At 47.5% G+C, this 12,537-nt stretch overlaps 1 protein-coding gene across 1 annotated transcript; it reads right to left on the bottom strand.

Moving 5' to 3' along the window:
* Positions 1-1,509: 1,509 nt before the first annotated feature.
* Positions 1,510-3,820, bottom strand: LOC117859144 (F-box/kelch-repeat protein At3g61590). Its single transcript, XM_034742344.2, has 2 exons — positions 3,636-3,820; positions 1,510-2,846 (listed from the first exon to the last, which is right to left on the bottom strand). The coding sequence occupies exon 2, from the start codon at positions 2,820-2,822 to the stop codon at positions 1,602-1,604; it is 1,221 nt and encodes a 406-aa protein (XP_034598235.1). The 5' UTR covers positions 2,823-2,846; positions 3,636-3,820; the 3' UTR covers positions 1,510-1,601.
* Between the last annotated feature and the right edge of the window lie 8,717 nt (positions 3,821-12,537).

Genomic DNA, 12,537 nt, shown 5'->3' with positions numbered 1-12,537 from the left:
GGTAGTACTCCTTTCCTGGGTTGGGCCCATTTTCTACTGGCCAACCGGCCGCAGCATGCTAACGGCCCACTGGTCAGGGCATATCTCGAGTTGGGCTCGATAGGGATATAGCACTCCAAACCATGAAATCAACCACGCCATGTTGCTTGATCCATTTTCTCTTTGTAGTTTCTTTAGGTTTCCAAATAAATATCGAGAAATGGTATCATCGATTCCAGTGAGGAAAAACGCGCTGTGTTACTGTGTACTATCACTGAGAACAATCATACAACTATTCAGGCTGCAAGAGCTCCCTGTTAACAAACAATATCACGACTGAAACTGTTGCTGAACACACTGTACAGCCACGTTCTCCATGCCCTGCTCAGCCAGCAGGCGCCATCACTAATCCATATTGGCCAAACCAACATAGTAAAGAGATTAACAGTCAAGGATTATACCCAAAATCGCTTCAGGTGAGGAGGGCCCCAGGCCTCATCCATGACAGCTGGAACCAACAGCAAACGACAGGAGTTGTCTCCATACAGTACACACATGAAACCCTGCATGGATGCCATCTCAGACTCACAAGTTTCAGATGATGGTGGTGAAGGAAACAAGGCTCGATTTGAGTAAAACACAAATCTACAAAAGGACCCAACACACGACACCATACTGAGAACGATCCTTCTCCAAAAAAAATAAGAAGGAAAATGAAAAAAAAATACAGACACCACAGAGAGAACCACAGATACAGCTAAGCCATCAATGCCTCAGGACACAGTACCAGCAGCTGCAACAAAGCGTTGAAACCTCATCAATGGCGCCTCTGGCTCGTTTGCACCGTGCAGCAGACTCATGGGGGCACCATCAGAGACAGTACAGGATGAGCCAGCCCCCACAAGAGGAAACCTGGATTTGCCCATGATGATTCTACAGAAATGAGCAAGGCACTGGTCAGTGCCCAGCGAAACGACTTTCAAGCGCTGGGTGAGACCAGTGCCCCAAGCTGTTCGTAGCAGCAGCAGCCTCAGAAGATGTAGGACCAGCGTGGATGAACAGTTTCACAAGAAACAAAATGTGAACAGTCGAAGTTGTCGATTAAGACCGAAAAGGGACAAATATCAGCTATCATATATGGGATAAGGTTCAAAACATATTGGATAGCAAGAGACCAAACAAAAAAAAAAAGATAGGTTACATTATCTGTAGCACTGAGCACTGCAAAATTTTTTATCTGTCCGGTCATGCTGTAACCTGTCGCTCAATTATATGGAACAAGTTAAAACTATGCAGGTGTTGCCGACACAGTTCAAGGCATAACTGGGCAAATCTGAAAAAGATAGTACATATATATACTTTATTGCAAACAAAGGTACATCTTCAAAGATACGCAAGTCAGCACATATAGCACTCTACAGATTTTTAAGCTGATGTCAATAGAAACAAATAATTGCATCCAGCATGACCATTGTGGGGCCATCAGTGTTGAGAACTGAGAAAAGGATAACAGCAAAATGGTTGAAAGAATGCGACAAAACTTGCATGGATTATCATGAATAACAATTAACATAGTAGCTGATCTGATTCCACTAAAAGCAAAAAAGATGAACTGGTACATATTAAGCAGTGATATCAAGACGGGGCTCAAAGCAAAATCCAGTGAAAAGCTGGAGAGGAAATCTTTTGCTCACAGGACATTTCACCGACCACTTCCATTGCTTATGCATCATGTCAAAAACAAGCAAAGCAGTTGCACCATAGCTTTGTATATAGACAAGGTCATCTGTGCCACTGCAGGCAAAAACATCATCGAATTCACCAAATCCTTGGAAGAATTTGTGGGGCATCCGAGTTACCTCATGCCACTGTTTCTCATGGAGTTCCCATATTCCTATTCCTTTAATGATATCAGGTCTGTTGTGTTTTGCAATTCCGCCAACCAAAACCAGCTTCTCCTTCAAGTTTACCAGACGGCCACATGTGAGAGAACATGGTACCGGGATTGATGTTTGCACTAAAGAAGTCTTCGAAGGTCCACCAACAAGGTCATACATGATAAGGCCATGACGAGGGTTGACATTGCCAAGGACACCAGTGGAGTGAATTAAGCAGTACAGGACTCCGTCGCATATGACACTATCATCACCCCCTCTCCAACCAATGAACACTTCACTCGCAGAAGTTACCCATGTACCACTCCAAGAATCATACTTGTATACTGAAAATTCCCATCGGACAAAATCTTCAGGAATTTGCTTGGATTTTGCCACTGTAATGGAGTACTTATGAGACAACCGATCTACTTTCATGGCAATGGTACTGTAGTCTGGCAATGTTTCACCGGGAGGCTCCAAAAGCCTCTTGGAGTTTTTTGTGATAGGGTTAGATACAGAAATGGAGTTCCTGTTGTCATTGTCCATGAAGCAAACTAGGCCACAAGAAGAAGAGACAAAACAGCTGCTCTTGTCAATATAAGGAAGCTCTAAATCATACCACTTACGAAGGATGGGGTCAAAAGCATAACCGGCAGCAGTTTCATTAGAGGTAAACATGAAGTACCATGGCCGTTGAGGCATCATGTGGGTCCAAAGAAATCTGCTTGAATAGATAATGCCGTACCATCTCTTGCATACTGCTGTTGCCCTTATCATGCTTGCTATAGGCAAGAATGTGAAAATCCTCTCCAGTATATCATCAGGAACGACAGCGTCCAATGAAACTGAGAACTCTTTGCCTCCGTTGCTTGCTTCAGAAACAACTCCAGAGTTGAATGCAGGAGTTCTAATCTGATCAACTGAAAGATAATCCCATGGTGAATGGTCTTCCATGAGACCAATCATGAAACAAGCAGACACAGATATGACCTGAAGAAAACAAATATGTGTGCTTATAGATATACTGGAAAAGAAAGTGAAAAACAATGTAAATGATAATGGCCTATTCTCGATCAATTAAATGGGGCCTAAACGTAGTTGATTAATATTTTAATCCAAGAAAACCCTGAATAGTACCGTCTGGATGCACTATATAAACATCTCTATTTCTAAAGCAGCAAAACTATGTACTGCTAATACTGCGTGGTATAACTTGTCTGCTACAATAATTGTTATTAGCAATCTACCACATCGCCAGTTTATACATCTTTCACTATTTGAATATATTCTACACACAGTGGCAAACACTGGACAAACATTATAAACATTAGCGAAACTTTTCTCATGGGATTGCTAGAGTACTTTATGTTCCTCTTCCCAAATGGAAAGGAAACTGCCATAACACACATACGAGAAGAAAACATTTGGCAAGGGCACGGTGTCCATGCAATGCAGGATCATCCGTTTAGCGGCAGGGACGGACTTCGCTATGCCCCCTAAAATCTTTGGAAAGCAAACTGCGCCCGCACCTAATTCGCCAGGAACACTATGATGTCTGGCAATGTCGACCTTGCGCAGTGAAGGAAAAGAACCAAATCGAACCGTTGAATGGTGGGGTGGATGGATTTGGTTAGTAGGGTACCATGCAGCACGCGAATCAACAGCTACACGAATGGAGAGGAACAGAGAGGATGAAGAATCTCGGCTCGCTTGACAACGAGAACCAACCGTAGGAACGAAAGAATCCATCCAAGCGAGGAAGGGAAGGGATTTACTCACCTGCGCGGGAAGGAATGAGCCCGGATGGATCCCTCCACCTCGCGGCTAGAAAGAAAGAGCAGCGGCGGATGGAGGATCCGGTGCCGGCGGGGAGAGGGAGGATGTGGCGGCGACGGATGCGAGTCTGGCGTTGCGACTTGCGAGTTAAAAGCGCAGGGCGAGCTGAAGGCCGAATGCAGGGGAAGGAGATTATACAGGAACGGTCCTCTTTATCCTGAGAGCGACACCTGGAGGAAACGAATCTCAAAGCAAAGTCTTGCCCTTCCTTCTCTGTTTATTTTTTTCCCCCTACCTCCTCTGTTGCTCCGTCAATTTCTCGCCGATACGTTTCTCGGTCCACCTACGTTTTATTACTAACATGTAACCATTTTTAACTGTAAACGGTGCCTTTTCAAGGACTGCATGCCCATTTACCTAAGTTCCCACACTAAGTAGTTGTTCCCTCCCCACACTCAGTCGTAGTCGTAGGATGACAATGACAATGACGAATTCATCCTTGCCAACATTATACGGGGCACACACTCAATATCAATATCAAGCTATGAATGTTCCAAGATGAGCCGATCCTATGCCACAAGCACACGGCAATTCCGGGTTATACAACGAGTATTTTTTTTTTAAACGCTCCGATCAGTTGGCCAACTTTCTTCACGTGAGCATGTAATACGTTCATATTTTTAAACGTTCCCATGGATGTTCATATTTTTCTAATCTTATTTTAAGAATCAGCTAATGATAGAGATAGTTACCTAGGTATCCCCACCAATCAAGCTACTGACCAACCTGACGAGTGAGCCCCTCTTCATGTAGGGCTTGGAACATGACAGCGTGGATCACAAATTGACCACCCGACAGATAGATTTCGGCGGATATCTCTGGGTATATGATGTAATATTTTCCCCTCACCCCCTTTGTTTTCTTGTGCATAGCTACTCCTTTTGTAATACCTTATCTAATCTTAATATATAACTAGTAGGGAACCCTCCTGTTTCATAAAAAACAACCGATAAAGATTAGATCCTATACGACTTGTAACTCTAGGTCGTCAGCTTATATAAGGCGGCCAGCGACAATCCCCACACGGCACCCATACCTCGACATTGTTGTCGACGAGCAAATCAATACAATCCATCAGAACACAAAACGTAGGGTATTACACCGCCTTAGTGGTCGAACCTGTATAAACATTGTGTCTCCTGTGTTACCATTCGAGCTCTTGGTTTCATGATTACTCCCTACCTACAAATCAACCATCTGGATACACTCGGGTGGATTGCTCGATTAGAAATCTGACAACGAAGTTATTCTTTTACGGTAGGCGGCCCAATCTATTGGAGGTGTAGATTAGGATCCACCTAGATGTATGTGATAGTATTGTGTTCTTTTAAAAAAATTACTCCCTCTATCTCATAGGTTTTCCTGAATCTAGACATAGGAGATATCTAGATGCTCAGCAAAAATTATGGAGCTAGAAAATTTAAAACAACCTACAATTTGGATGGAAGGAGTATATTTTATCGTTAACTACCACTACACTACTGTGTAGTACATAAGGTTCCACGTCATCTCAAACTATATTTAAAACATTGTTTCTTTTCTAGATATATATAGGTTGCAACATTGACACAATATTTTTATTAATCTCTGTCGATAATAATGAACCAGATATGCTTGATGTTGTCCCGTAGTGTGATTTCAATTTCTAACGTCGTTATCAACGTGTAGCATCAGTATTTCCGTGGAGCGAATCAAGATTAAAAGCATTGGAATGTTGTGGCAACAGAGCAAAGGAAAGCGCTATCGACCAATCATAAAAAAGAGCCAAAACCACATAGGAAACCAGCTAATGTGGCTTTTATTTGAGCCACAACCAACTAATACGATTCCCCATTTATGAACTAAGATACGTGTATCCTCCATGATAGACCTTGGAATGAAGTGAAAATATTCACCAGCAATATACATTTTCCTTTTCCTGGAAGCAAACAAACGCTTTCCAGCAATATAAAAAGGTTGGAAGTTTGGAACTACCTGACTGTGTTTATTTCTCAGCACGCAAAGAAAGAGACAGCAGCGAAAGGCTCACGGGACTGGGGGCAAAACCGCGAAACCCCTCGGAGTCGCACTGCCATGCTTGTTCTCCGGTCTCCGCACGCGACGTGTCAGTGTCACGGCACGCCGGCATGGCCACGGCCGCACCGACGCGACGGAGCACACACCCAGCCGCGCCGCCTGCAGCCTAGGCGCATGGCGCACGAAACGATCGCCCGCGCGGCTCGGCTCCTTGGAACGCCACGCCATAAACAATTTGCCCGCCGCGCGTGGACGGGGGCGTCCTCCGTCCTCGGAACGCGGCGCTGCAGAGCCGCCTCAGGCGACGCTGCCGGCGCACCGAACACCAAGCCCCGTGCCGCTGCGGCGCTCCATCGCCTTGCTGCCGCCTTGCGCTCCCAGCAAGCTAAAGCCGCGCATGCACCAGGCCCACGCGCCGCGGCGCGACCGGCGTACGCCGTTGCCAGGACCCCGGCACGGCAGTTGCTGAGGCATCCTCCAGGTCTCGTACGTCCGTACTGGGCTCCTACCGCGGAAGCGGAAACAGTAGCAGCAGCATGTAGTGGTAGGACCGTAAGGAGTAGCTAGCGTACATCTACCTGTCTACTACGCGGCGGCCTCCGTGGGCCACTTCTGGGAGTGGCTTTTGCTAGCTGCGGCCGGCCACCACCACATCCACCCCGGCCGGCCGGCAGCATGCAGCGCAGGCAGGCGCGGCCGCAGCCGCAGAGGGCCGCGAAAGCAACGTGCGTGGCCATGGAGTAGCTAGCGTACATCTACCTGTCTACTACGCGGCGGCCTCCGTGGGCCACTTCTGGGAGTGGCTTTTGCTAGCTGCGGCCAGCCACCACCACAGCCCCCAGGCCCCGGCCGGCCGGCAGCATGCAGCGCAGGCAGGCGCGGCCGCAGCTGCAGAGGGCCGCGAAAGCAACGTGCCATGGCCACGCCGCGCGGTGGCCATGGACCCATGGTAAGTAGGCGCACCCCGCGCCCCCGCGATGGACCATCCTATCCTACGGGGTGCTACGGCGCGCCGTGTTGGGCTCCGCGCGCGCGCGTCGGGTCTCGCCTTTTCCCCGTCCCGCTGGTTGGCGGTGCTCCGATCCGCCGTAGGGGGGGGGGGGGGGGGGGGGGGGGGGGGGGGGGGGGCGTCCTGCTGTGCGCCTAGCGTGCAGGCGGCCTGGCCGTGGCGGGGTTGGGGGGGTTGGGGCCCCTGCACGCCGCGCGCGCCTGACCGCTGTCGCCGGCCGCCGGTCGATCACGTGCACCGCGCTCACCTCTCGCTTTCGGGCCGGATCGCGCCGGGCCGGGGGCGAGCGGCCGATCCGTCGCTTTAGACTCGGCCCCGTACTGTTCCGCCATAACCCGACGCACAGTCCCGCCCCGACGGCTCCACCACCGCCGGCCGGCCGACGACGCGCCTGCAGTGAGCGGGTGATGGGCCGGCGTCGTAGTGCGTCGTGCGGTTGCGGTCGATCGCGTCGCGTGTCCCCGCCGGCCGGTTTATTCGGCGCCTCGGCCGCAAGGCTCCAAACGAACCTCTCCCGATGGACGGGGTGTGGCTTGGCTTTCAGGATGGCACTGTGCGCGCTGCTGCCTCTACAGGCGCCGGGTGCAAGACTGCCTCCCCTTTTCGTGTGGAGGAAATAAAACAAGTGGCAATGGAGCCCGGCAACCGGCAAGTGGTATGTAGGCCTCATGTCTGATCAACGAGCACGCGAGGTTTCAACTTGAAGTCGAAGCAATCAGAGCGCTGCAGCTATGATACGAATGTACGAGAGATGCTACACGCCTAGCTAGCTGCCCTGCTGCCTACCGACACTTGGTCCTCCCTCCGGCACGCAAACAAGGGTGTTTGGGAGGCATGTGCTAAATTTTAGCACATGTCACATCGGATGTTTGGACACTAATGAGGAGTATTAAACATAGTCTAATTACAAAACTAATTGCACAACCCCTAGGCTAAATCGTGAGACGAATCTATTAAGCCTAATTAGTCCATGATTTGACAATGTGGTGCTACAGTAAACATTCGCTAATGATGAATTAATTAGGCTTAATAGATTCGTCTCGCGATTTAGCCTAGGGGTTGTGCAATTAGTTTTGTAATTAGACTATGTTTAATACTCCTAATTAGTATCAAACATCCGATGTGACAGGTGCTAAAATTTAGCACCTGCTATCCAAACACAGGCAGTTCATAGCTCCAATCCATTGACTTTTCCTTTCTCCTCTCTTATTTCCTCTTTCCGCTTTGACGATGTACATCACATCACAGGCAGTGTCTTTTCTAGATCTTAGTAGATGCCTGAAAGCTGAAATAGGCTAAACAGATTCGAAAGTCTTGTAATTCAATCCTACTAAATCGCCAATTTTAGCTTACAAGTTACAGCATGAACTTCGTCCATAAACCTGTCCCCGTTCATCAGAGACCGTTGAGCTAGCATCTAGCAGGGTTAGGGCACGGATAAGAACAGGCCTAGGCATGAACGTTGAAAGGAAAAAAAGAGGACGTGTTCCCAAGCAAAGAGACACCACTGCAAGATGTTTAACGCGGCTACCTTCTGCAAGCAACAGTACTCGCACCTGCAGCGACTAGGTGCTGGACAGCCTGAAGCTAAGCTAGCTACATCACAGTGATTCAGTAATCCAGCAGCGAGCAGGCCACACAGCCCCGTCTCGAGGCCATGCATGCATGTTTCCTGAGGTCGTGAGGGCACAGCTTTTACGTACACGGCGCCAGGTCGGACGGTGAAGACGTGGACGGCCCCCACAGGCGCGCAGCAAAGATCGATGCCATGCGATGCGAGCAGCAGGCGCGGCCTTTCCGAGCTGAGCCGGGGCGTCCGGCAGGCAGGAACGGGCAGGAAATGCGTGGCCAGGTTTCTCACGAACACGGGCACGGCAAGGTCTGGCCGGCGTGTATGGAGCACAGCAAAAGTATGCTGCCATTAGCAGCAAAGGAGGCGATCATCTCTAAAGCAATTGGGGGCAACGCTTTCGGGAAATTCTGTCGGCAAGGCAAAGGTAGAGGTAAGACAACCTACTAGATTATTACAGAACAATCGTAAAGAAACAAATAATCTGTTATGTATACCTAGCTTTTGTGCATCGCCTATTTGTTTTGTACACACTTTATAATTTGGCTCTCCGAAACTCTATTGGAGCTGACGTTTCTAATCTTTTAGCCTTGCACATAATCAAAGGTTCAGTCTTGATGACAGATTTGAATTATTACACGACACATGGGAACAAAAACAGGGTTCGAGTACATGTTTCTTGATGTGCACAAGCACAAAACCACAGAAAAAAGAGTTTACCTTGAAACATGGGAGGAGGAAAAGACACCGGGGAGGGGCGGCAGCGAGTGGCGAGCCCACTAGAGCCAGCTCCTCCTCTGTTCCCTTGGACATCTGAGACCGCACCAGGTAATGTCATTGCCAATTGCCAATGCTTTGCCTGCTAGTTGCCACATTTGTGCCAACCTTTCCACTTGTGGCATCACAGCAGCACAACATCTGTCCTGAACATTTCAACTCAATAAATTAAAGCTCGTCTCCTCTCATCTCATCTCCATGATGCCCAAAGCAACGAGGCATGTTCCTATGTTCCGTGGAATCTCCAGCCCCATATACCGTATATGCAGCAGCATCGCAAGGAGCTGGACCTGGAGGCGGCAAGTAGCCCTCCAATGTGATCTCTGCAATGTGGCATCTAAGGCAAAAGTATTCAGGCAGCAACATGACAAGTGTGAATCGAATAATGGAACAACTTGTGAGGTGCTTGATGCTCGCCGCCGCCCTCAAAGCCTTCCACAAACGCTGCACTTGGAAAGTTAAAAGGACGGTGGTTCTTCGTCGATAGGAGGAATGAAAAATGAACGAATGGTGTCCAAATCACCCACGAACTGCGCGTAGAAAAGAATAGCAGAAATCGGCAGCAGAATCCAACAGGCCGTGCTGCACGTTGATACGTTGGCGCAGCAACTTGAATCGGACTACGTGGATTACAATTGGGAGAGGGGCATGGCAAAGTACTGAAGAAGAAAAAAGATGTGTGGCGTGAGGTGTCATGGAGTGGCCATTGATGTAAGGTCACAATCACCAAGTACTTCTTTATGGGTGCTTTTTAATTTGGAGGATTATGCAGTGTCCAATAAGCGCAATAAGCAAAGGAGCAGCGGGTTCCACGTAAATCTGATGGCCTCAAGTGGCCCTTTCAGTTCTGAACTGTCAAAACAGTTTGCCCCACTCCATAAGTCATCATTGTGGAAAGGGTTGTGAGACGGAACATGCGAAATCGGAAATCCTACCACAGAAAGTGGACGGGAAAAATCGCGCACATGACCACCGATGGAATTGAAATGATGGCAATGCTCTGTAGGGACGGGCGGGAAAACCATCTCCTATTTCCGTTACCACATTTTATCACCGAAAACAGATCGGTTCCGGAATAGCCAGGAACGGGAGCGGAATGAACGGGACTAAAAAACGGACGGAAATCGGGTACTTAAACGGAAACTTATACTTTGGTACGCACGCACATGACACTGTTGATTTTTGTTGCTGCTAGTTGCCAACCACGTTTTGGTACCTCTAAGGACTATTACACAAATGATCTTTTAGAAAATATAAGGCTAGCATGACCTCTTGGACCATAAGGTATTACACAAATGATCTTTTAGAAAACATATGGCTAGCATGACCTCTTGGACCATAAGGCTATTGAGCTAGAGCTAGGTACATATTAATGCATATTAAGTTCATCCTGGATTTATCAAATACAGGTTCATCCCGGTTAAAAAGGGATCCCAAAAACGGGCAGGATAGACCCTCTCCCGCTTCCCGTCCCGTTACCGGATTTGTTCGTAAATATGAAAACGGGCGGGTCAAATGTAGAAAACGGTACGGTAGGTACGGGATTTATCCCGTTCGTTTTCAACCCTAATGCTCGTTTTCAACCCTAATGCTCTGATGGTAAAGACGCTGCCATTATGAAAACAGTAAAGAGAGGATCCACAATGGCAGCTATTCATGCAGGATTACTTCTGTAGCACAGTTCACACTTCACAGGGCATTCAGGGTAGATAGTTAGACAGCAGGGAGTTGACAAAACATACTAGAATTGTATGTTTTCATGGCCCAAATTGCAGACAAGTGAGCTAGCTTCAGTCCTTCAGAAGACCAATACATACAAGGAGGTAGAAGCTCAAGTATAGAACAGCTCTGAACCGAAACTATAGCAAAATCATGGCAGCCTGACCTGACATGTGTTGCCAAGAACAGGCGCATGATTTAGTCCAAAGTGGGGCAAACACAATTAGGTGGGCGACCAACAAGAATATCAAGTACCTTCTGCAACATCTATGTTAGAAATATCATGATATTGATTGGACACATGACAACTATATAGATTTTTATTTATTGTACATTCATGATATTATAATTTAGTAATATGATGTCATAGAGAATAATAGCAATTCAAGAAGTCAACGAAAATTTAAAAAGATCAGATAGTATACGACTATGATTGCCATAGCGCATTCACATAGCTTGCAAATAAACTTAAGCATATCTGTGCATATTCACCGAGTCAAGGCAATGTAGGAAGAGCAACTGATTGCTTTTAGCTTTTCAACACTGGGTTAGTCTGAATTATGCGACCAACAATATGCAGTCTATCAATAGCTATGCCATTAGGTCAATGAACGAGAGTTCACAAACAAAACTGTGCTTCAGGACATGTTATGTTCTAGTTTCCTACATTTGGCTGTATACGGAAGATCTGAGTACGGGAACAAACATAAACCATGACTGGGAGCCCGCTGTCGAATTCATGCCCCAGTTTTCACTGTTTTTTTTTTCAAGAAGCTAATTGTCCACAACAACAGAAAACAGGCTGTCTCGACAAGAAATCAACTGAAACGATGGAGCACTTGTCTGGGCTCCTCGAGACCTCAACAACATGGGGCTCGGAAGCCTGAGGCCCGCCTGAGCTGTAGCCATCCGGCCCGACCCAATGAGGACGAAATCTTACAAAGGAAATGGAGGCCTGCTGCGGAGAACCCAGTAGCTAGCCCATTGCTCCTCCAGCCAGTTAGTTGCTATTTACCTGGTGGGTGTTGGTGTTGGTCCCACCCATGTAAGCATAGGTAATCCAGCCCATGGAGGATCAAGGAAGCTAGGTTAGCCCAGACTGACAAGATTGAGTCGGCCCACAGCCTGTCTACTATAATTTCCTCAATTAGTACGACCTACTGAGTATCGCTCTATTGGAATTGCGCGGCCCGTGTAGCTGGAGGAAGCAGTAGCGAGCGAGACGCTTCTGCGTGACCTACAGTCGTGCGCAGACCCAACAGTAATCCTCCAAAGGCACTTACCCTTTTGATACTAGCACGGGTGCGTTGCCATTTCCAATCAGAATGTGCGTATATGCGGTCACAGCACAAGCCAAACGAAAGAACCAGCAACGGGTGTTTGGACTTTTAGTCCGATTAAAATTCATGTCACATCGAATATTCGGAGGCTACTTAAGAGGACTAAATATAAGTTAATTATAAAACTAATTACAAGATGGAGGCTAATTCCTGAGACGAATCTATTAAGTCTAATTAATCCATCATTAGCACATGTTTACCGTATCACCATATTATCAAATCATGAACTAATTAGGTTTAATAGATTCATATCGCAAACTAGCCTCCATCTGTCCAATTAATTTTATAATTAATGTATATTTAATACTCCTAATTAGGAATTTTAGAAGCTCGTAGCGAACCAAACGGGCCAAAGATATATAGGATCCTCCGCAGACCCCCAGCACAAAGCCCCCCGTCTTTGTTTCGTCGTCG

Source organism: Setaria viridis, chromosome 5, assembly GCF_005286985.2.
Source record: "Setaria viridis chromosome 5, Setaria_viridis_v4.0, whole genome shotgun sequence".
Lineage (NCBI taxonomy): Eukaryota > Viridiplantae > Streptophyta > Magnoliopsida > Poales > Poaceae > Setaria > Setaria viridis.
Note: the sequence above shows the minus strand (reverse complement) of the source record. Positions and strands in the feature narration are given on the sequence as shown.